The sequence below is a fragment of the Dipodomys spectabilis genome, unplaced genomic scaffold (genome assembly GCF_019054845.1).
Source record: "Dipodomys spectabilis isolate Male_0828 unplaced genomic scaffold, ASM1905484v1 ptg000140l, whole genome shotgun sequence".
Taxonomy (NCBI): Eukaryota; Metazoa; Chordata; class Mammalia; order Rodentia; family Heteromyidae; genus Dipodomys; species Dipodomys spectabilis.
The window spans coordinates 9,167,665-9,194,040 of record NW_024870817.1 but is presented as its reverse complement, the minus strand read 5'-3'; the positions used below and the strand labels follow the sequence as shown (position 1 = coordinate 9,194,040).

Here is a 26,376-nt window from a genome sequence, read left to right as displayed (position 1 = left end):
CTCTCAATTCTTAGGTAAGACAGATCCCTGCTAACAAAAGGCATATTGACACAATAGAGCACAATCAAGGAGCTGGGCAGCAGTGACTCATGCCTGTAACCTTAGCTACTTAAAAAGCTGAGATCTGAGGATCATGATTTGAAGCCAGCCCAGGCAGGAAAGTCCATGAGACCCTTATCTCCACCAAATTACTAAAAAGTCAGAAGTAAAACTGTGGCTCAAGTGGTAGGGCTCTAACCTGGAACAAGAAAAGCTCAGGACAGCATATACCTGCTGCATCATTAGTTTGAAAAGACTAATCCTTAAAACATCCTGCAAGTTTGGCCTGTGAATTCATTTTGTCTTGTGTTTCACCAGCTCCTCGTGGTCTTATGGAGTCTTACCAGCTCCAATGAGACCAGAGGTAGGAAGGTGTGGATGGAGTATCACACTCCAGAAAAACTCTCCAACTCACCCTGCCCTTCCTACAAAATAACTTCCGTCAGGTGTAGAGCAGTTAGGAGTTAGTGCTTCCTTGCCCCTGAGGCATTTGCAGGTTGACTGGCTAGCTATCCTCTGTGCTCTACAATGAGGCTTCTCTTCACCCAATCTGTTTTTCATGTGCTAACCTGAAAGCAGATGTGCAGAGCCAGCTATTCCTCAGGTTTGTATTTCATCTTCTGACTAAAAGAGGCCCTCTGCTCTGCCTGATCCTTCTCTAGAGGACACCTCCCCAGAGTCTAAAATTTCACATGAGTAGAGAAATTTTCCCAAAGGCAAATAAAAAAGCAGCAGCCAGAACAGATACATAGTATCCCCTCCTCATTTTATTCTTCTACAGCCAAGTCGACCTTTTAACCCAGGCCAATGCCACCATTGAACACAGAGAGAGACTAATTGAAACAGATTTGTGAGCAAAAGCCAACTATGTTAGAGCACACCAAAATCAATATCTGAGAAAGGAAGTAAAAACAGAGAGCAGAAAAAAACCTTTGAACTGTAATGGAACTTTGAAGCAAGTATGGTCCTTCAACATTTTCCTGAGTTAGAGCAAAAGTACCGGAGTGTCTCTACCTGAACACAGAGATAGTTATCTGTGAAATACTCTGGTGATAATTATATAATTATATGTAGTATAATTGAATTTGTTATTATTATCTGGTGATTGACAAAACCACGAATGCAAACTGCCCCAATAATTGGATATGACCTCAGCAAGGTCACTGAGGCAGTCCCCCCCCTCCACCACAATAAACCACCAGCAGAGATGTCCCAATTGTTGAGGGGAATAAATCCTTCCTTCCTGAAAGGAGAGCTGGGTAGCACAATACTGCACCCATTACACTACCCACACATTCACCAGTATAAAATAACTCCAACTACTCCAGCGTTTTTCATAGTAGTCTCATGTTTTCTCTCTGGTCTTCCAAGGTCTTATGGGAAACAGTAGGTGGAAAGGTGGGAGTCATGCTAACTCATAATGGTAGTCAACACAAGAAGTTACAATTGTGTGGTTTAGTTCATTTTTTGTCCCTTTGCTCCATCCCACATGAGCTGTCCTATTCCCCTGGAGAAGATGTACTTTATCTGGCATAGTCATGCTAGCTCTTAGCAATCTGGCTTAATGAAAGCTTCATTTCTATGAAGGCTGAAGCTGAAAGAGCCTTGGAAGCCACAACCAAGGCTGGGATTTGAGGGTCCCATGCTCACTGGAGGACACACTAGACTCCAGAACTCCTTGGTATGGGGTCGGGGTGACTGTCTTCTCTGTGCGTCCCACGAGGCCCCTACCCATCATTTCTCAGGCCCTTGGCTTCTACCACACAGTGGCTGCACAGGGACCACCAGATGGAGATCAAAGTGCAGAGTGGGATGGAGTGGGGATTAAGGTGTGCAGTGATATAACTCTTCTTTATAAAACTGATGCTGAAAATGTTTCTTATCACACATGCATATGCATTTGCACACACACTTTGGCTCTCTCCTTCCCTCCTGCCCTACCTCCAAATCAGCTACTCTGTCCTCATCCAAGTCTTCAATTTTCATTTCATATCTAAATGCCCAAATACCCAAATGTCAATTTCTTCACACATTTCAGTGTTCAGTAGAGAACTCTATATAGATCCCCTGTAAATATCTCAACTTCGTTTTCTTCCCCTAAATCTAGCCTTAAAATTATGCAAGACGTTGTCATTCATTAAACCCCAATCAGAGCTAGTACAATCTCTGCCTTTCCCAAGCCCATTTCCAAATGCTCTGTGACTTCTAAATGCTTACTCTCAGTACTGTCTGTCCTCCTATTCTTTCCAGAATTGCTATCTTAGCCTAAGACTTCCTTCCACCCCAATATTTAAAAGAGATTATTTAACATATTTAATATAGGTTACTTCTGTGTTAGGTATCTACTGCTGTGTAGCAAAGTATCCAAAAACTCAGTGCTATAAAAACAAACATTTATCTCAAAGTTTCTGTGGCTCAAGAACCTTAAAGTTGCTGGATGCTCACACCTGTAATCCCAGCTACTCAGGAGGCTGAGATCTGAGGATCGAGGTTCAAAGCAAGCCCAGGCAGGAAACTCCATGAGACTCTTATCTCAAATCACTAGAAAAGAAAAAAACAAAACAAAACAAAAATGGAAGTAGCTCTGTGGCTTGAGTAGTAAGTAGAGTGCTCACCTTGAGCTGAAGAGCTGAGGGACAGCACCCAAGCCCAGAGTTCAAGCCCCATGAGCAACAACAACAACAAAAACAAACAAACAAAAGAACCTTAAAGTGGCTTACTTAAAGTGGCTCAGACCAATGGAATAGAATTGAAAACCCAGAAATGAACCCACAGACCTAGAGCCACCTAATCTTTGATAAGGGAGCTAAAGCAACACAATGGAAGAAAGATAGCCTCTTTAGTAAACGGTGCTGGCAAAATTGGTTAAATACATGTAGAAAACTAAAGTTAGATCCTTATATATCACCTGCACCAGAATCAACTCCAAATGGATCAAAGACCTCAGAGTCAAAGCAGACACTCTGAAAACATTACAAGAAGAAATAGGAGAAACCCTACATCTCCTAGGCACAGGCTGAAATTTTCTCAATAGAGACCCACAATCACAACAAATCAAAGAAAGGTTGGACAAATAGGATTGCATGAAGCTTCAGAGCTTCTGCATGGCAAAGGACATAGCTAGCAAGATCAATAGAAAGCCCATGGATTGGGAGAAGATCTTCACTAGCCATACAACAGACCAGGGTCTCATATCTAAAATATACTTGGAACTCAAAAAATTAAATCCCCCAACAACAAATCCTCAAAGAAACAACTGCCTGATAAACAAGTGTGTTGAAGACTTAAAGAGAAATGTCTCTGAAGAGAAACTTCTCTGAAGAATAGCCAATAGACATATGAAGAAATGCTCAACATCTCTAGCCATAAAAGAAATGCAAATCAAAACAACATTGAGACCCAGTTAGAATGGCTATAATCAAGAACTCTAATAACAACAGATGTTGGAGGGGATGTGGACAGAAGGGAACCTTACTGCATTGTTGGTGGGAGTGTAAACTTGTTCAACCACTTTGGAAAGCAGTATGGAGGTTCCTCAAAAGACTCTACATAGAGCTCCCCTATGACCCACAATCCCACTTTTGGGCATTTACCCAAATGATCACAAACAAGACCATACTAAAGCTACCAGCACGACTATGTTTATTGCAGCATTATTTACCATAGCTAAGATATGGAACCAACCCAGATACCCCTATAGTATATATACACAATGGAATTCTATGCCTCCATCAGAAAGAATGGCATCGCCCCATTTGCTAGGAAATGGAAAGACTTGGAAAAAATTATATTAAGTGAAGTAAGCCAGGCCCAAAGAAACATAGGTCCTATGGTTACCCTTATTTGCAATAACTAGTATATGTTTGGGACAACCAGAAAAGGTCAAAAGCTACGTACATATGAGTAGATATGATGTTAAGTGAAATGAGTTCCAAGATAGGGACACAAGTGGTTTTTTCTTTCTTGCTATTGTTCCTAACGTATTTATAATGTACCATGTGTTTTTTTTTTTCTTGTTTCTTTGTATGTTCCTCTCCCACGGTATAACCCCTGTTTTCACTGTATTTGTGGAGAGGAAGGGAAAAAACAAAATGCTTAAATAGGGATACAGGTTGACCCATTGTAACAATGAGATGTACAAGACACTATGTTGAAAAATAAACTACAATTTAGGTGGGGAGGGGAGAGAGGGGGAGAGGGGGAGTGTAATTGTGGAGGTGGAAGGAAGGAAGGGTAGGGGAAAAACAGAGGAGGAGGTAACAATGCTTGATAGGAAATGTACTCATTACCCTACTCATGTAACTGTAACCCCTCTATACAGTATTTTTACAATAAAATGTATGTTACAAAACCTGAAAATAAATAAATACATAAAGTGGCTCAGAGCATTTCATCCAGTGAAGGTTAAAGTATCATCTGGGATCTGGGAGAACGCAGAAAGCTGTAGTTCTATCCTAGGATAGCTGATGCCACAGCTCTTCTGCTGTTGCCCAGTTTCTTCCCTCTCCACAGAAACTAGCTTTCCCCAACACTCGGAGTATGGGAGAGAGATCAAGAGAGTCCAGGAGGGCTGGGAAGGTGGTTCAGAGGTAGAGTGCTTGCCTCCCATGCATGAGGCCCTGGATTCGATTCCTCAGCACCACATAAACAGAAAAAAAAAAAAAAAAAGCTGGAAGTGGCACTATGGCTCAAGTGATAGAGCGCTAGCCTTGAGTTGAAGAGCTGAGGGACAGTGTCCAAGCCCAGAGTTTAAGCCCCATAATCAACAATAAGGAGAGAGAGAGAGAGAGAGAGAGAGAGAGAGAGAGAGAGAGAGAGAGAGAGAGAGAGAGAGAGGCAGGCCAGGAACCAGGCTATCAGGGAGATGGGCAAATTAAAAATAATGCAAAGCACCAAAAATTTCTTAGAAATCACACTATTGAAGGAAGTTTGCTTCTTCAAGAAGTTTTATGTTTATGTGTGAAGGGAAGAGAAAAAACAGTAATGCCAATGAAGTTACCAGGATTTTACATATTACTCTTTCTCTAACATTAACTGGCCTCGTCTTTGTCTTTTCCTTTTCTAATTCACTATTTTATATTGATCTTCTGACTCTTGTTAACTTCTGTCTTTCAGTTGTCATTTTCTCCAGCTAATAGTAAATAGTAGACAGCCAAGAATGATCAGATATTATGTTTATGTAAATACAACAAGCCAACTTGGCTTGTTATGTAAATAGTTATGTAGATATAACAAGCCAACTTGGCTTGTTATAATAGTGGATAAAATTTAAATAAGCACTTTTTAAAGGATCCTCTTCTATGTGTATAACATAAACCTGAATTAAACTGCTTCAGTTTGAATACTGGCCTCACCCTTGTAAGCTAGGAGACCTTAGACAAGTTAATCCCCCTAAGCCTGAGTTTTTTCATCTTTAAATGAGGGTGATCATAATACCTCCATCATAGTCCTACTATAAAAAATTAACAAATTAGCCACATAAAGTATTAGCCAGAATGTCTGTCTTGTACTAAGTACTTAAAGACCATTGGCTATCATTATTTGTAACAGGCACAAGTAGCTTTTGGACATGGTGATGATGCTTTTGATGCTTGGTGATAAACATGTGTAGCCACTAAGATTTATCATGTGTCTAGTCCAAAATGATGTGCATTACGAGTGTAAAATACACTGTCTATTTCAAATATTTAGAATACTAATAAAGTGAAATATAACATCAAGAGAGTTCACTTTCATGTACATTACATAATAACATTAAAATATATTATTGTCATAAAATAAAATTAATGAAATTCAATTTAAAAGGGTTTTAAAAGTTTTTTTTAAAAAAAAACTTTTCAAAAAGTGGCTACTAAAAATTGCATATCATATAAAAAACTTGCGTTACATTTCTTGTGGGAGGTGTTTTAGGAAGTCAAAGCAGTGAAGTTCTAAATTAAAACACAGTAACTTGTCACCATCGCTGCTTTAATTGCATAGCACAAGCACTTCTCCTGGGCTCCCCCCACAGCTTCTGTTAATTCTCCCTAGGCAGGTGAAGCCCTGCCTTTTCCCATACTCATCCACCACTGGGGTAATCATAATGAATTGCCTGGCTAAGATTAGCTTTTTGTACTGCCCAAGGAACTTTGGTTGTAGAGTTATCAACAGAGGAAAATGGCCAATAAGGAAGAAAACAATACTTTAAAAAAATTTGACAGTGATGCTTGATGCAAGAGAGCAATATTCATTGCTAATAATTACCAGTAAAAAGGGAACTAAATGATGTTCAACAATGAAACATAACTTTGTTTTCAAATGAAAGCTCATGCAGAAGCTCAGTGTGTTGAACAGGTAAGACAGAAAGGACAAAAACCAAAATACTTGGACTTTGAACATAAAGTTCCCCCAAGAATTATAATAGCACTATACAGAAATTCAAAGCAAAGTGTACTTGTTATATTGATCTAAGGGACTATTTGCCTGGTAATAGGTTAGAAATCAATGCCCACAAAATGTAATCAAGTACTTCAGCTATGGGTTTTGAGTGACCAGGGACCAGACCTTAAACTATTTTTACTGTCTATAAGATTACCATATTACTGTTAGACATTAATATAATATCCAGTGTAAGTCACCAAGAGAGAGGCACCAAATGAAATGTTTACCAAATTTATTTGACTATGAAATTCTTTTTTTTGTGTATATGTATTGTCCTGGATCTTGAACTCAGGGTGGTGTGGGTACTGCCTCCGAGCTTTTGTATCAATGTTATTGCTTTACCACTTGAGCCACATCTCTACTTATGACTTTTGGGGAAGATAATTGGAGAGGAGTCTTTTTCTGCCTAGGCTGGCTTCTAATCATACCCTTCAGGTCTTAGCCTCCAGAGCAGCTAAGATATGAAATCTTTTTTAGTGATCAGTGTTACTATTATTCTAAGTCATACCCTTTGGAAAACTCTCTAGCACAGTCATTTGTGTGTGGGGGGGGGGGGGCGTGTATCATGAGATTTTTTTTTTCTACAATTTTTTTTTGGTAAGTCATGAGGCCTGAACTCTGGGCCTGAGTGCTGTCCCTCAGCTTTTCAGGTCAAGGCTACTGCTCTACCACCTGAGCCACAGCACCACTTCCAGCTTTTTCTGCTTATGTGGTGCTGAGGAATCAAACCCAGAGCTCCATCTATGCAAAGCAAGCACTCTACTCCTGAGCACCTTCCCAGCCACTACAATTGACTTCTATTATAATTTTCTATAGAAGGGTGTATAAAGGGGCTGGGAAGGTGGCTCAGGGATAGAGTGCTTGCCTTGCATGCATGAGGCCCTGGGTTCGATTCCTCAGCACCACATAAGCAAAAAGAAAAAAGCTGGAAGTGGTGCTGTGGCTCAAGTGGTAGAGTGCTAGCCTTGAGCTGAAGAGTTGAGGGACAGCCCCCAGGCCCAGAGTTCAGGCCCCACGACCGGACCCCCCCCAAAAAAAGAGAAGGGTGTATAAAGGCATAACGGAAGGTTTCTTTCAGGATCTCTCACTATCTCCCAACCATAAATTTGGCTTTAAATTTTGCCATCATTGTATATTTCTGCTTGGAAAACATGAAAAGAATGCATGATACTAGATCAAGGCATAAATCCGCTTTTTAGATGAGACATAAACCAACTTTCTAACCATGAAAGTTTTTGAAAAATATTTGCATAGAGAAAACACAGGTGTAGTAGTGAGGTGACAGGTTCTGGCTCCTTCTTGTAATACCCTTCTGTTTTATTCTCCTGACCAGGGGTCCTTCTTTTCTACCTGACATTCAGAACACCCAGACAACTCAGCTGGAAGACCGACTGAATAATCAGGAGCGTACCATCGCCTTCCTCCTTGAACAAGCCTTCCGCATCAAGGAGGACATTTCTGCTTGTCTCCAGGGGACCCATGGCTTTCGAAAAGAAGAATCTCTTGCCAGGAAGTTACTAGAAAGCCACATCCAAACCATCACCAGCATCGTCAAAAAACTCAGCCAGAACATTGAGGTAGCTCTTGGTTTTCATATATTGGCATTATTGTTTGACAAAAACTATCAACCACCCACATTACTTTTCCATTTTAACAATATGCTCCTATTGTTTAAGTTCAATGAATACAACTGAGCTTTCCCAGTGTGAAATAGCTGTTATTTGGCTGCTTGCTTAAGCCAAAAGGTAAAAGAAACTGCCATTAAAAAATGTATTTTTCATGCCAGCCAAGATAACTATATAACATTATGTCAGGCATGTGTTGAGGTTCTTGTTAGTCTAGGTCTTCAAGTTTCTATTAGTACAATAATTTCAAAGATTTTCAGCATCACAATTTGACATCGCTCTCACTCACCTCCCTCACCTGGATATACTGGCCTCCCGTTATTCTGTTCCTTACTATTCATTCACACTAGATGATCTTCCCATAAACATTTGTATGAAACACTCTTTCTCTCCTCCACGTTCCTGCTCAGATATGACCTACTATGAAAGACTTCCTGCACTTCCTTTAAATCCCTTCCTCACTTAACTTAAGCCTCTCAAACTTTTATTCATAGCATTTATCATTTCTACCATGATTGTTTGTCTATTATTTGTGTGCTCTTTCTAAAATACATTTTACCTTTCTAAAATGTAATTCCAAGCATGCTGAACCTTAGTATGGCTTGCTGTTAAATGCCTTAATAGACACCAAGAATGTCTGTAAAATTTTCCTGAGTAAATAAGTAAAAATTTCAAAAGGAAAATAAAGTTCCTGATCAAAAAGGGAAAATCTTAAGCTAAATCAAGATAAATAAGTTTTTCTTTCAAAGGTTTTTTGATTGTTGTTTTATTTTTTTTCTTTTTTGCCGGTCCCAAGGCTTAAACTCAGGGCCTGGGCTCTGTCTCTAAGCTTGTTTTTGTTCAAGGCTAGCACTCTAACACTTCAGCCATAGTCTCAGTTCTGACTTTTTAGTGGTTAACTGGAGATAAGTCTCATAGACTTTCCTTCCCGGACTGGCTACAAACTGTAACGCTCAGGTTTCAGCTTCTTGACTAGCTAGGATTACAAGTATAAGCATATAATTGAGAAAATGTCAGAAGTTAAAAATACTTAGAAAAAATTTTAAGTATTTTATGGAAAAAAATTTAAGTCTCTTATAGGTGTCATCACATATTAATAAGTTAATCCCATTGAAAGTTTATAAGCAATAAGTTACATGAAGAAGTCAAGAGGCATACTACTGTCCTTTCAAGAAAATCAAGTCATCATTTAGTACCTGTAATCCTAGCTACTCAGGAGGCTGAGATCTGAGGATCATGGTTCAAAGCCAGCCTGGGCAGGAAAGTCCATGAGACTCTTATCTCCAATAAACCACTAGAAAACCAGAAGTGGCACTGTGGCTCAAGCAGTAGAGTGCTCGCCTTAAGCTGAAGAGCATAGGGACAGCGCCCAAGCCTAGAGTTCAAGCCCCACAATCGATAAATTAAAAAAAAAAAAAAACCAGGGCCAAAGACCTTACGAGAGACCTCTCTTAATAGTTTTAAAGGAACAACATTCTTAATAAAATGTTTCTAAGATGGGCGGTGACACATGTCTGTAATCATAGCTGTATGGGAGGCAGAGACAGGAGGATTTCCATTGGAGGCAAGCCCTGGGCAAAATGAGAGACTCCATCTGAAAAACAACTAAAACACAAGAGTTGGGAGTGTTGGCTCATGGTATAATCCTCGTTTAGCAAGACCCAGGCCTAATTTCAAATCTCAGAACTGCCAAAACATATATTTCTAAAGAATGTACTTTAGATATGAGGCTATTGTCTGATATATAGCTAGTAGAGATCTTTTCTCAATCATGCTATTTACCTTGCTAGCTATGTTCTTTGCCATGCAGAAACTCTGCAGGTTAATGCAATCTCATTTAACCAGTCTTTCATTGATTGGTTGTATTTCTGAATCTTTGCTTAGGAATTCTTGACCTGTGCCAAGGAGCCCTAGTGTTTCCCCTATCCCTTCCTGTAATATTTTCAGGGTATCTGGTCTGGCTTATTCCCTGTTATCACTGTTTTGATTTCTGTACACTCCAGCTTTTTTTTATTGTGAAAATACTGTACAGAGGGCTTACAATTACATGGGCAAGATAATGAGTACATTTCTTATCAAGCATTGTAGCCTCCTCCTTTGTTTCCCCTTCCCATCCCTTCCCATCCTCCCCCCCCACCCAATCCTCCCCACTCCCCCTTCCCTTCCCTTCCCCGCCCCCCCCCACCAAAGTTGTAAAGTTCATTTTCGACATAACGACTTGTATATCTCATTGTTGCAATGGGTCCACCTGTATCCCTAGTTCAACGATTTGTTTTTCCCCTTCCCCTCCACAAATTATACCGACATCAAATACAGTGAAAGCAGGGGTTATACTGTGGGGGAGGGACATACAAAGCAACAAAGAAATAACCTTATAAATGTGTTAGAAACAATCACATGAAAGAAAAAAAAACATTTGAATACATATCTTAGGGTTCATTTCCCTAACATCACCTTACCAGACCTTTTCCGCTTGACTCAGACATATACTAGATATTGCAAATAAGGGAAACCATGGGACCTATATTTCTTTGGGCCTGGCTTACTTCACTTAATAGAATTTTTTCCAAGCCTTTCCATTTCCTAACAAATGGAGGAATGCTATTCTTTCTGATGGAGGCATAGAATTCCATTGTGTATATATACCACATTTTCTTGATCCATTCATCTACTGAGGGGCATCTGGGTTGGTTCCATATCTTAGCTATAGTAAATAGTGCTGCAATAAACATAGTTGTGCTGGTAGCTTTAGTATGGTCTTGTTTGTGAACATTTGAGTAAATGCCCAAAAGTGGGATTGCTGGATCATAGGGGAACTCTATGTGGAGTCTTTTGAGGAACCTCCATACTACTTTCCAAAGTGGTTGAACAAGTTTACACTCCCACCAACAATGCAGTAAGGTTCCCTTCTGGCCACATCCCCTCCAGCATCTGTTATTAGAGTTCTTGATTTTAGCCATTCTAACTGGGGTGAGGTGGTATCTCAATGTTGTTTTGATTTGCATTTCTTTTATGGCTAGGGAGGTTGAGCATTTCTTCATGTATCTTTTGGCCATCCTTCTTTCCTCTCCACTGTAACCCCTCTGTCCATCACCTTTACAATAAAATTCTTAAAAAGAAAGAAAATGTTCTCTGAATAAAAAAAATAATATTCTTTGATCTGGGCTGCTGTTACATAATTGACCATATTTGTCAAAAATCTATTCACATACATCACACATTTCAAAACATTAATTAGACCCCAAAATGATTCCTAGTATTAATAGGGAAAACAGTTTCCAGAGTTTCTTTTCCTACAATAACTGATTATTTAGATTAGCTCTGAGAAAAGAAAATATTTTTCAAGAACTAGAAAGCCTCAAAATATTTGCAGTCCTGTTAAGTTTGATAGCTATAGGTAAAATGAGAATTAGATTGTTTGTGTGGGAATTAAATTCCAAAATAAAGATCTCCACACTAGAGATGTAACTCAATAATAGAGAACTAAGTTAGCATGTACAAAGCCCTGGATTTGACTCCATACTTACTCCAAAGGTGAAGCTAGGGATAGGAGAGAGACAGACAGACGGATGATAAATTAGATAAGTTAGATAAATATAGAGAGAGATAGATATAAACAGACATACACATATATAGCTACCTTTAGTAAGAATTGAAGCAATAAATCAGGACGCTCTTTACAGAGAAATGAGTACTATTCAAATATTTTAAAAGAACCTAAACTTACCAACTTATTCGCAAATTGGTCAATAAGGCAGATTTGAATACAAGTTAAGGACTAACTTAGTCCTTAAAAGGAATAAAAGAAAACTTTTTTAACTGCAGCCTACTTCTTAATTAAGATTCTTACATTAAAAACTACAATTTCAAAACACTTTTCCATAAGCAAAGCAGAGATTAATTACCTCTGAATAGTCCTGTCCTGCTCATCTACCCCATTAGCCTAACTGCATGCATGTGCAACCTCAAATACATTTGCCTGCTTTAAATGATATTTGTTTGTTTGTTTATCATGTGTACTAGGAAATTAATGGCTATCTTAACTCAACACTACAGATCTTGGAAGACCAAATAAGAATTAGAGATCAGGCAGCCACAGGAACTAATCTTGCAATGCAAGATCTTAACATCAAACACCTTCAAGGAGTCGGAGACCTTCGGGGAAGAGTAACCAGGTAAGGCGAAATGAACCCCAAGATAAGGTCTCAAATGTTTTTTTGTTTTTCCTTTCATGCAATTGTTTCTAACATATTTATAAGATGATTTCTATGTTGCTTTGTATGTCCCTCCCCCACGGTATAACCCATGCTTTCACTGTATTTGATGTTGGTATAATTTGTGGAGGGGAAGGGAAAAAACAAATCGTTTAACTAGGGATACAGGTGGACCCATTGCAACAATGAGATGTACAAGTCGTTATGTCGAAAACGAACTTTACAACTTTGGTGGGAGGTGAAGGGAGGATCAGGTTGGGGAAGGGGGGAATATGGGAAGGGATGGGAAGGGGAAACAAAGAGGAGGCAACAATGCTTGATAAGAAATGTACTCGTTATCATGTAATTGTAACTCCTCTGCGTGGTATTTTCACAATAAAAAAAAGAAGTAGATCAAAAAATGCTGGTGGGCTGGGAAGGTGGCTCAGTGGTAGAGCACTTGCCTTGCATACATGAGGCCCTGGGTTCGATTCCTCAGCACCACATAAGCAAAAAAGAAACAAGCCGGAAGTGGTGCTGTGGCTCAAGTAGTAGAGCGCTAGCCTTGAGCTGAAGAGCTGAGGGACAGTGCCCAGGCCCAGAGTTCAGGCTCCACAACCAGACCAAAAAAAAAAAATACTGGCTATTAGTTCTTGTTTGCTCTGAACTCTGGTTCCCCAATCCATATTGTTGAAAACAATTATGTCAATTTTAAATAAGTTTAAGTGCTGTGCTGTGGTTGAGAACATGTTTCAGAAAACTTTGAAAGGCTCATGCCACCTGCAACACCCTTTGAAAAAAAGACCCATCCCATGTTGTGTCCTGGCTGTCTACTTTCAGAGTTACCAGAGTCTGCTATTGTAGCCTTCAACCACTCAAATGCCAACATCTTGGCACAGATAAAATCCCCACCTGTGTTAAATTTCAATGAGTAAAACACTTAAAATATGTAATGATTGCACATGAGTCTAACAAAAGGGATGTTCTGCCAAATAGGTTGTTTTGAACAACATCTTTTGTATGAAAGATTTAATAGCATGCAATTCAGGTGAAAAGAGGCTGTAGACATTACAATGATAGGACAGCCTACCATGCCCACCTTCCTTCTCTAGAACTCTTTTATCTCTCCTAGGAAATCTCTACCACCTTGTTATTGACCCTCCCAAGTATAAATGACCAAGAGAGAAGTAAATGAGAAACATCAAGTCAAATCTCTCTGTCTTAAGTCTGTTTATGTGTCTACAACAGAATCCTTTAGACAGAGTAATTTATAAGAACAGAAACTCACCTTCTTGCAGCTTTTAGAGGCTGGAAAGTCCAAGATCAAGAAGTTATCAGGCCTAGTTGTCTGGCAGGGGTTCCATCTTCCATACAGGAGAAGCACTGAGTCCTCTGGAAAACAGGAGACTGAATGGCCAGGGACACAATGATCTCTGAACACATTGCTCTAAGAGCCTTCATCCCATTCATCTTGGAGGATTCTCACAGCATAGTAATCTCCTAAACAAACACCTCGCCTCTTCATCCTATCAGCAACATTTGAATTTTGAAGAAGACATATTTAAATCACAAAATCCTTTCCTAAGGCTTTTTTTCCATTCAACTCAACAAAAATATAATAAAATTTACCAGGTAGAAACGCATGCCAGCACACTTGGTCAGTTCTTATTTCTTTCTTACATTGATGTTCAGTCAAGCAGTCATTTGGGGACCAGATCTTACTTTTCCTGGAAATATCTTTCTTTTATGGAAAATTTCCAAAATCTCTTGGATAATCTGAGAATCTGGCTAATAGCTACCAAACTAAATTCATCTTCCTCTCCTGTTTATTTTCTATGTTTTTGCTAGAAGAATGATTCAGGGGCAAGCGAAGACATATTGATTACTGGCTTCCGGATCTAGTGATTTGAATTCCAATTAGCTGTTTGGAACATGTGAAATTAAGTTGATTATTTTAACATAATTCCTAACAAACACTTTATTGCTTTATATATATTAGGCTCAATATTTAGTAATTTACTTATAACTTACTTCCCACTCTAGTGGCAGTTTAAAGGCAAGTATTTAAAATGAAATAAGGTGCACCTCAAAATGCAAATCGATTGTGTTGGCACAATCTAGGGAGAGTAGGAGAAAAACAAAGGGAGGAGTAACAATGCTCAATAAGAAATGTACTCATAGCCGGGTGCCGGTGGCTCACACCTGCAATCCTAGCTACTCAGGAAGCTGAGGATCACGGTTCAAAGCCAGCCTGGGCAGGAAAGTCCATGAGACTTTTATCTCCAATAAACCACTAGAAAACCGGAAGTGGCACTGTGGCTCAAGTGGTAGAGCCTTGAACTTTGAAGAGCTGAGGGACAGCGCCCAAGCCCGGAGTTCAAGCCCCATGACCGACTCAAAAAAAAAAAAAATGTACTCATTACCTTACTCATATAACTTGTAAATTCTCTGTACAGTATCTTTACAATAAAAAATTGTCAAAAAAAGGAAAACCATGTCCTTTGACAAAGCATAATGATATTATGGATACCTTAACTTTTGCTCTTTTACTAGAGTAGGGGGAATACCTTGCCCTAAGAACACACCCCAATTCCACCGAAATAACATCAATCATCATCATCATCATCATTATCAACATCACTGTCATCATCATCCTGTAAGGACAAGAGATGCACAGGAATCTTTGAACTTAGAAAGCAAACGTACATGGAAAATGCCTTAGAAGACTTCATAAAGCCAAACTTATAGCCAGAAAAGAATGGAGTGACACCTATCATGTACTGAAGGATCATCACTCTTAAAGCATAAGAGAACACACAGCATTCTTAACAACTTGAAAGTTCTAACATTACTGAGCCCTTCCTTTGAAAACCTGAACGAGAAATCTCAACAACCAAGAAATAAAGCAACACAAGTAGCTCAAAAAATCATAGTTAAAAAAAAAAAATATATATATATATATATATATATATATATATATATATATAAAACACAGGATTTAAGTATAGAATGAAAACTCAGAAACTGCAAGCTTTTTAGTTACAGAACATTATACAAATGCCATAAAATTTGCCATTTAAAAATAGAAAAATATAGCTGGGTGCTGGTAGCTCATGCCTATAACCCTAACTACTCAGGAGGCTGAGATCTAGGAACTGAAGTTCAAAGCCAGCCCAGGCAGGAAAGTCTGTGAGACTCTTATTTTCACTGAACTACCAAAAAAGTCAGAAGTGGAGCTATGGCTTTGGTTGTGGCTGTGGCTCACTAGCCTTGAGCAAAAGAAGCTCAGGAACAGTGCCTAGTCCTTGAGTTCAAGCCCCAGAGTTGTCACACACAAACACACACACACACACACACACACACACACACACACACACACACTAAAGTGCTGAAGGAGCAAGTATGTATATTTATATTCTCATTTGGGGAGGTGGGTCCATATATGGACACATTTAAAGCCATTCCAAACAACCAATAATAGTGGTGTGGCACTAGCAATAATGGTTTCTGTGTCTATATAACATGGCTCTCAGCCATGACATGTGCTTGACTACATTTACATTCATGTTTTAATGTTTTTTATTGTAAAAATAGTGTACAGAGGGGTTACAGTTACATGAGTAAGGAAATGAGTACATTTCCTATTGAGCATTATTACCTCTTCCTTTGTTTTTCCCCTACTATTCCTTCCTTCCCACCTCCCCAACTCCCCCACCCCAAGTTGTAAAGTTTGTTTTCTACATAGTGTCTTGTACATCTCATTGTTACAATGGGTCAACCTGTATCCATGTTTCAGCATTTTGTTATTTCTCTCCCCAAATTAGAAAAATGTATATATAAGATGCAGGGCACCGACATCAAATACAGTGAAAATGGGTTATACCATGGGGGAAGAACATTCAAGAGAAACAAAAAAATCACATAGTACATTTTAGATACATTGAAAACAATAGCAAGAAAGAAAAAAACAAGTTGTGTCCCTATCTTGGGGTTCATTTCACTTAACATCATCTTATATGGTCATATGTACATAGCTTTTGATCTTTTCTGCTTGTCCTTGTCTTATACTAGTTATTGCAAATAACTATTGCAAATAACATAGGTTGCATGGGACCTATTTTTGGGGGGCCTGGTTTACTTCACTTAATATAGTTTTTTCCAAGCCTTTCCATTTCCTAACAAATGGAGGAATGCCATTCTTTGTGATGGAGGCATAGAATTCCATTGTGTATATATACCACATTTTCTTGATCCATTCATCTACTGAGGGGCATCTGGGTTGGTTCCATATCTTAGCTATGACAAATAATGCTGTGATTAACATAGTTGTGCTGGTAGCTTTAGTTTAGCTTTGTTTGTGATCATTTGTGTAAATGCCCAAAAGTGGTATTGCTGGGTCATGGGGGGGGGGGGTTCTATGTGGCATTATTCTTATTCTTGATTATATTGACTCCCATCTTTTTCTCCCCACAGCTCCCTCTCCCTGGCCAGTTATTGGTCCCCTTTCAGGGGAATGCTCAGACAAAACTTCATATTTAATGCCCCTTTGTTCTGTAATATTAAAGGAAAAAGTTCATTTCTCAGCCTCATCTCATAGGCAGGTTGTTGTTGTTGTTGTTTTACATCAAAAGCCAAATGCTACTTATCTAATCCTAAGCAGCAGGGTATATCCCCCAAACATCAAAATCTGTTAAAACTTTTATGACTGATTTACTACATTGAAAATGCACAGTTTCTCCTAACTCATCCTAAATTCCTCATGTATACAAATCCAGTGTAGGTCAATATATCTAGCCTAGCTTCTCTCTCATCAGGAAGAAAAGATAAAAATAATGGTTATGGTACATCCTCCTCCATCTATCAATATAATATTCAAAGAACTTTAGAACTTTTCCCATGAAATGATTTTATTATAGTATTAAAATATTGTGAACCTGTTGATCTCACAAATTTCCATGTTGGGACTAGATGTGATGCAAGCATCATAAAACTTTCTGGAGACATTCACTTCATCAAGCATGAGTACCGGCAAATTGAAAAAGCAGTTCAAGAGCTCATGGCTAACATAGAAACTATTTCCAAGAACTTGGATATGAAGGTAACTAACTCTCACACTGTGAGTTCTAGCCGAAAGTCATACCATTATAGCTTCTCCAAAGGGCCAGCTAGGTGGTAATTTTTTTAAAGAACTTTTCTAAAATAAGTCTTTTCTTCCAAATGATTTAAAATGATAGTTCAATTATATGCACCATGAATAGAGGAGGTTCCATCAGTAATATTTAATAGGTACTTTCTATGTTCTAGCATAGCTACCACCCATTGTAAGCATGGACTGCTTGATGGCCAGACTGCTTGATGGCCATTTTGCTGCCCTTTCTTATTATCCTTATCATCTGGCTTCCCCTCAAACACTGTGGAGCCAGGGATTACAAGCAAAGAAATTGTACATGGAAGCTCTTATGCTAATTTAATGGAAGTTGAATATTTACATACTTATTTAAAACCTTCAATGGTCATGTCACTTACAAAGACTATAAAAGTCTTTTAGTTCCTAGGTTTTAATAACCATCTCTTTATTGGACACTGCTTTTTGCTTGTGCCTTGACTTTCTCTGTATGACATATGCTGGTGCCTTGACTATATATAGACACATATATATGATCTATTATGTATATATATATATATATATATGATCTCTCATATATAAAGTTTTATACATATATGTATCTCCAGTGGTACTAAATGACCTGATCATAGATTTGTATGTATCCTTTTAATGTGCAATATTCCCATTTCCTAAATAAACTATAATTACTATGTTGATTTATTCTCTAACATTTGCCCCTTAAGAATCGAATGTCATAAAAGAATTAGAGATCTGCTGAGGTAGAAGTCTCTAAAGAAAAAGTGTAAGCATATCTTCAATAGTAGTAAGAATTATATACTCAATATTTATTCATTCAACCCCTTTCATATTCATCCCTTTCTTTGCTAAGAGAACTCTTAAAAGGTTTCTTTATGCCATAGGATTGACTGTGAAGAGTTGAATTCTGCTTGGCTAAAGCCAATCATGTTTCATGGTTGTCAGTAATTAATTTAGATTCAAATACATGTGGCAATTCGTTGCTCATTTTTAAAATCCAATCTTGTTCCTAAAAGGAATTTTCTCACTGCTTTTGGCAATGCAAAAGGCACAATACTCATAAACTCAAGGACTGGAATTTGTTTGCTTCCTATCTCTATATGCTCCTAAGTGATGTTACATGTGACTTAATTGTGGTCATGTCAGAATACTATTTGGAACACTGGATGCTGGTGGCTTATGTCTGTAATACTAGCTATTCAGGAGTCTGAGATCTGAGGATTATGGTTTGAAGCTAGCCTGGGCAAGAAAGTCTGTAAGACTCTTATCTCCAATAAACTACTCAGAAAAAGCCAGAAGTGGTGCTGCGGTTCAAGTGGTAGAATGCTAGCCTTGAGCACAAAGACGCTCAGGGCCTGGGGGAAATTGCTGAAACCAAAACCTGCTAAATTATTTGTGTGTTCCTCAAGAGACTAGTTGTGCATTTGAACATTTATTCATTTAGTATTTACTGAGCTTTTGCAATTATTCACCTAATGCCACTGAAGACATAGTAATGATAAGATAGAATAGCTTAACTGAAAAGGAAAGAAATGAGTAGAATTACTAAGCAAACTGATGGCGATAGTATGCTTTTGTTAAAGCATTGTTAGCCTATTACCTAAAAGAGCATTGTAGACAGCAAAATGGAACACGTCCTAATACTCTTTTCCAAATACTCTGACTATAATTTTGAATCATAGTCATACAAAAAAATCATTTTTAAATTTTAAGTGTGCTCAAAGTTTGTCTGTTTCCTGACTCCTTTAGGAATAAAGTATAACATATACAAGTGCTGGTGGTTTTGCTTACACACTAAGGTATTGTCTTGTACTTTCATTAGGTGACCCAGATCTTAGGAAAAATAGAGACATCCGCTTCTCAGCAAATCTCAAATTTAAAGGCAGTCCAGGGAGATTATCGCCATGAAATGAACCTTTTGGAATTCAAGTAAGTAAATGGAAGATTTTTAATTATGTTTGACTAGTGAAAGCCTTGTCACAGAATAAAAACCCATTCCGGGAATTTGAACCTGGCCAAGAAATAAAATACCAAATCAATGCAGACAATATTATACACTAAAGTAATATGAAAGAATATGAATATTAATTTTTTTCATTCTCCTATCATACTCCTATATGCAATTCACAGATATACTCATTTTGACCCTTCCCACAGAGTATTTTGCCTTGTTGTCCATTTTGTATTAATATGTCTCAATGTAAATCACTAGTGAACACAAACTGATTCCTCAAGATTAGCAAGCATATTTTTAAAAAATTTTGATCTACAAGCTTTTCCTTTAAAATTTCTTCTCAGATCTTTCTACTATTTTTGCTTTGTATTATCCTTTTATACCTAGTCTTGATCCCATATTAAATTGATACCTTCCCTACTCAATGGAGAAAATAATAAAAATGTGACCTGAAACAAACATTCAAATTATTGGTCCTTCCCCCCCCTCCTTTTTTCCACTAAATCTCTCTTCCTTGTTTAAATGCATACAGTATCCCAAAGGTATAGCACAAAGGAAATATCTAGTCACTTGGATAACCCTGCCTTACTGTTCTTGCTCCCTATTCTTTCTCCTGTGTTCTGTATCACTTGGGATTAATGCTTTGATATTATCAGTATTCGGATAATATTCTTCTTTCTCCATTTTCCTTGTCTCTATTTTATTATTTATTGAGAAGTGACATTGATTACCAAATGCACCATTATACATGAATACCTCTAAGATCTGAAGGTATCAATTAAAGGACAGCATGTATCATTACCTACACCTTATTTAGGATGCATTAAAATAGAAAATATTATGTTCTAAAATTTGATGAAAGCACTAGTCAACACAAAAATTTGAAGAAGTAGATGTCTTGACTAAACAGAAAATATCTTTCTTCATACGGTGACTTTTTTAGTTGCTGGTACTTGTTTCAATCTTTCCATCTCTGAAATGATATCCACTCCCATTTTTTAAAATTCTTCATTCTTTGGCATTTAGTACAATTATGATGATCACCTGATCTGAAAACTTCCTTCCTGCAAGTCTACTATTTGGCTTTTTGTTCCACATAAGTAACTCAACATCAGTTTGTTCACAATTCCCCTCCCCCTAAAAAAAAATCTACTCATAAAACTCTATTGGTCGCATGAAAACTCTATTGAAGATTTCACTTGCAAGCTGGGCACTGGTGGCATGCGCCTATAATCCTAACTATTCAGGATGCTGAGATCTGAGGATCACGGATCAAAGCCAGCCTGGGCAGGAAAGTCCCTGTGAGATTCTTATCTCCAATTAACCACCAGAAAACTGGAAGTGGTGCTGTGGCTCAAGTGGTAGGGTGCTCACCATGAGCTGAAGAGCTCAGTGACAGTGCCCAGCGTCCAGGTCCAGATTTCAAGCCCCACAACAGACAAGAAAGATAGAGAGAAAAAGTGAAAAAGAAAGAAAAAGAGAGAGAAAGAGAGAGGGGAGAGGAGAAAGAAAGATTTCACTTGCAATAACCACCCTAAAGCCTTACACATTGCATTCCTAGGTTCCTTCATGGTCCTTGTGGCATTTTTCTCCTCTATTGGAAAACACAGGTCCTCTCTAAACAGCTCTTCTTCCTGCTTCTTAGAGGAGCTTGTAAAAGTAGGGCTTAGCAGATCTCCACTTTTAGCTAAGCTCTCCCAGAGCTGAGAATAAGTTTTACACTTTTGAATAATTTTTCATGAACTATACTATTATTAAATACTTAAGAATTATATTCTATAACATATAAGTATTATCTGAAATTGAAGTTTTAGTGTATATAAAATTTGACTGGAATAGAACCATGCTCATTAGTTTATGTGCTTTGTTCATATGGTCTTTTATTATAGAGGCTGGATTGAATAGTTGTAACAAAGGCTTTCAGGCCTTAAAGCCTAAAATATTTGCAATCTACCCTTGACAGAGAAAGTATGTTGGCTGGCTCCTACCTCAAAGTCCCCCATTTTTTGATGACTTATCAGTATTTATTCTACATTGAAACCTCAGCCCTGAGAGGATTTCTATATGGATAACAACTTTTTGTGTGGTTAGCTGCAAGACGGTGGTATATCTGTCACTCTGTGTACATATTTAGACTATGCAGAAGTTTGGTCACAGTGATATAATTCAAGCTAAGGGGAGGGGGGACTAAATAAATTTACTTTACCCTTCACCTCCTACATCCTCACTCCCTAAGTATTTGGCAAGGCACATGGTGCCTCATCGTACTGATCTTACTTCTCAATCTTAAAGTTTTGGTTGATCTTTAAATTTACTGATTAAAACAGAAGACGTTTTTCTTTAGATTTAATTCACTTTCAAATAATGTGTATGAAGAAGTGGCAAACAATCAAAAATGGACAGAAGACCAGTTTATCAAATACAGAAAAGACCACCTATGCTACATAACTGAATGTCTGAAGGTCCTGCAGGAGAAACTGGTAAGGAGCTCTTATCCACAAACAATAGCTACATGGTCACTGTGTGATCCAGCCACAGGAAGCATCTGAAAGGTCACCTTGGAAAACACTCACCACACTGTCCCTAACTTGCTACATTTCAAGCACCACAGTAGAAGCCTTGTGGTCCACCTTCTAGCACTGTTTGCTATTTCCCAACTATGTGAGCCTGAATTTTTCAGATGTGTACCAAAATGTTCCTGAAGACGGTTTTTTTAAAAAATAATTATTATTAAAGTACAGATTCTCATGAGAGATCTAACAGGTGGTAAACTCCCTGGGAGTTTGTTGGGAATCTGTTGTTTCTGAACAAGTTCTATGGTTAATGCTCAAGCATAGCAAAGTTTGGAAACTGCTACTCTGACAAGTCACTTAACCTCTCTGGAAATCTGCCAAAAGACAAGTCAAAAGTCATTTGTTTGTTTTGGGCTGGTCGTGAGGCTTGAACTCGGGGCCTGGGTGACGTCCCTGAGCTCTTCAGCTCAAGGCCAGTGCTCTACCACTTGAGCCACAGTGCCACTTCCAAGTCAAAAGTTTTTTAAAAGCATTATCAGACTATGTGAAGAGAGCCTGGGCTTTGCGGTAAGGCTGCCAAGTTATGGCTTCCAAATTGTCTATTCGAATAACTCAGACTCCTTTATACTGGGCTTAGTGGAGAAGGCAGCACAGGGCCATTGTGGTGATCAGTGGCTACTCACCATATTATAGGTGATTCAATTCATATTATAGGTGAGACCTTCATTAAAGGAGCTTTAGACAGCTTAGTAAATAATGTCTTCCGCATCTACCTGAGTTTTCGAATAACTGAGTGAGGTAGAGTCAAGAGATAAACCTCGTAACTTTATCACTGATAAGGTTCTCAAAATTCATGCACTCAGATAGGCAGCTGTCATGTGGACCTGCTAATAGTTCACCCCTGAATTCCTCCACCATTGTAAGCAGCACTAGGTAATCTTGTAATCACTCTGCAAAAGCCTCCTTCAAAGGAGAGGGAGGTTGAACACACCATTATTGGGGCCAAAGAGAAGTTATGCTCAGTTCCTCTTCCTAAACTCTCTATGGGGAAGTGAGGAGAGAAGAAGCTAATTGGCCAAAGAATGATTCTGCCGCCCCCAGTGCCCTGGAAAGCTATTAAGCTGTATGAATGCCTGACTTCCATCATAAATAAATCAGAATTTCTGAGAGCGGATATGAGGTAATTGTAATGAAGAGAAGGCAATATTCTAGATGAAATGAGTCCACATGCAGATGTGAAATTCCAAGGACTAAGAATATCTAGCACATAGGTACTCACGTTCCAAGCATCACCTAAAACATCTTCCTTTACTATACTCTTCTAAAAACTAGGCTACAACCCCAAATCCTCAAGAATTTCAGTAAGATCACACCCCTCTCTTCTCTATTCTTCCCTAAAATGTAGAGTTGTAGAAATGACCACTGAAAAAGGTTCAATAAACAGATTAGCTTAATACCTTCGTGAACACCTTTTTAGGTACAAGGGATCTTGTTTGGAATTTTCATACTCTATATGGAAACATAAATATGATTTTAAAAACCAACACCTTTTCTTTCAAGCTAAAGTAAAACTCTCTCTTCTGGAGAGATATACTTTATGATTTCTTTTCTAGGAAAAGACCGAAAACAAAGTTGATGAAAAGATAATACAACTTTCAAGCAAATTAGAGAATTTTATTAACTCACAGAAACAGAAAACAGACCTAAGCAAAACAAAATATTTAGAAAATAGACTGTCCAAAAAGATGGAACAAATGGAAAAGCAGATCTGGAATGAATTAGAGAAAATTCAAAATGAGTATCAGTCAGGTGAGCATATTCAAATGTAACAGCTGTCTTTTCCTGTTCAATTCTCAGAATTTTCTGGTTTAAGTATCAATCCTATGCTAGTGATGTTATACATTTAAGCTCACTACCCTAACATCATACCGGTCAGCATATCATTGGAAGGTAAAGAAATTAGTCAACTTTCTTCATTCACACTTGTTAATGTCACAAGCCTGGCACTGCAGTGAGTTTTGGTTTCACTATCTAAGATTATTGAATCCCAGAATTGTTTGATGGAGAATTCCTTAAATATCACTGGGTCCTACCTTCAGGATATACTATAAAATTAGGAGCCTAAATCAAATGCCCCTCTCAAAATTGAATGGTTGATAATAAGCCTAGACAGATGTCAGATGGAAACTTGACCTTTAGAAGTGAGGAAGAGAAATGAATTAGCCGAGTACAGGGTATTACTGCTTTTCTGCTTAAGAGGCTAAGGGCAACAGTGTCAAGCTGAGCTAGCATCACAGAGGATTAATCTGAAATGCTCATCTAATTTGTCAGACATGGGATAAGGTGCTACAGAGCGGCCATCTGCCTCCAGTCACAATTCCAAAGAATTACCAGAAATCACAAGGGACCCTTTATTAGAGGGCAGCACCTCAATCTATTTTCTGTTCTCTGGGTAACAGAAAAATTCATGATTAATTCCAAAAAGTGTTGGTCCCGTAAAGATGTACGCTAGGTGGTGCCTTGGGGAAAACATCACTGCCTCACTCTAGAAATGTTTCTGGCATGTATCTAGATTGTTGCCTAGAACACCACCAAGTCAAGAATGAGTTATGTGTCCAGGAATAGTGTACCAAACTGAATCAATGGCCCTGTTTTCTGCTGAACTTTCAGAGGCTTAATTTTTCTCATTCCCCAGTCTAACCTCAGAATGAGCTAAAGGGAAACTGACACTGTGTTTCTGCATTTCACTAAGTGGGAGTTCTAGCAAAGGACTCTAAATTTAAAATGTGGATTTTTAAGTCTTTAATATAAATAGATGGGGAAGCAAATACATAAAAGATCTTTGGGAATAAGAACTAGGCTATACTTAAGGAGCTTGAAATCTTTTGGGGCCGTAGTCACAAAGTCAAATAAGTGATAAGAGGGGCAGGCAGTAGCCATTCATTAGTACAGGCTACTTTCAGAGAAAGGGGTGGTATTGATCATTTTATTTTTTATTCATAAACTGCTATGTTAAATGGCAACTGCTAAAAGATAATTTTTAACCCATTCATCTACTGAGGGGCATCTGGGTTGGTTCCATATCTTAGCTATGGTAATAATGCTGCAATAAACATAGTCGTGCTGGTAGCTTTAGTGTAGTCTGGTTTCCCTTATTTGTAATAACTAGTATATGTCTGAGACAAGCAGAAAAGGTCAGATAAGTTGATATTAGGGAAATGAATCCTAAGATATGTATTCAAATGTTTTTTTTTCTTTCATGTGATTGTTTCTAACACATTTATAAGATTATTTCTTTGTTGCTTTGTATGTCCCTCCCCTGCTTTCACTGTATTTGATGTCGGTATAATTTATAGAAGGGAAGGGAAAAAACAACTTGTTTAAATAGGGATACAGGTGGACCCATTGCAACAATGAGATGTACAAGTCCTTATGTCGAAAACAAACTTTACAACTTTGGGGGGGGGGAGGAGGATTGGGTAGGGGGGTGGGGGGAGAATGGGAAGGGATGGGAAGGGGAAACAAAGGAGGAGGCTACAATGCTTGATAAGAAATGTACTCATTATCTTGCCCATGTAATTGTAACCCCTCTGTACAGTATATTCACAATAAAAAATAATAAAAAAGATTATTTTTAAAAAGAGAAAAGGAAAATCCTCATCTGTAGACTACCTTCAACAAGTAACAGGAACTTCTTTTTTTAAAAATCACATAAGTATTTGTCAAAGCATACAGAAAAGAACTTTGTTTAAAGTTAATATTACATATTTTAAATTGCTGTATTATTCAATCTACTAGGGAGTAGGGAGTGAAAAGAAATTTCACAGAAGCCAAATATAAGTTAAAACACATGACTCATGTATCTTAATGACATACAAGAAATAGAGTTTGTACAATTTTTTGATTAGTCTTAATGGAATTTAATGTGCTTTGAATTAAATGATGACTGATTGTGGTAGGACTGCTAATTAGCAAATTTGAAAAGAAAAAAAATGTTCTAGTATATTAAGTAAATCTGTTTTCTTTTCCTCTCTTAGGATTTAAATCAGTTCATGACTCAATCAACTCCCTCCAAAAAATACAGAAAACAAAAATGGACTTAGAAAAATATAAAGTACAGAAAGATCTAAAGAAATTACAGCGCAAGATAGTGGAACTCCATGAAGTGTAAAACTTTCCAATCATCTTATTTCTCCCCAGCTAGTGGAGAGGTTTGTTGGGAAACGCTGTGAAAAAGGAAGTTACAACCTTCGGATGTTCAATGCTTCTAAAGTCTCTGTATTTCTTATCACCTTTTAAGGAGATGAATGTACCACAGAAAAACAATAAAGCCGGAAGTTTTATGATGTCTTCAACTTATTAGTGGAAAAACTAAGAGAATCCTTCATATACATTCCTTTTTACATTTTTACCACAATTAAAGGGCAACTTAAAGTAGGTACACAGATGAACACGTAAGGCCAGATTTAAACAAGGTAGGAATTGTGGC

General features: G+C 38.0%; 1 protein-coding gene across 1 annotated transcript in view; it reads left to right on the top strand.

Moving 5' to 3' along the window:
• Fam81b (family with sequence similarity 81 member B) overlaps positions 1-26,058 on the top strand; it is a 59,184-nt gene extending 33,126 nt beyond the window's left edge. The window contains exons 6-12 of the mRNA XM_042691024.1: positions 7,793-8,036; positions 12,141-12,259; positions 17,246-17,375; positions 19,243-19,349; positions 21,719-21,854; positions 23,501-23,696; positions 25,925-26,058. Coding sequence (XP_042546958.1) covers positions 7,793-8,036; positions 12,141-12,259; positions 17,246-17,375; positions 19,243-19,349; positions 21,719-21,854; positions 23,501-23,696; positions 25,925-26,058 — 1,066 coding nt within the window. The remainder of the gene's footprint in view (positions 1-7,792; positions 8,037-12,140; positions 12,260-17,245; positions 17,376-19,242; positions 19,350-21,718; positions 21,855-23,500; positions 23,697-25,924) is intronic.
• Positions 26,059-26,376: the final 318 nt, after the last annotated feature.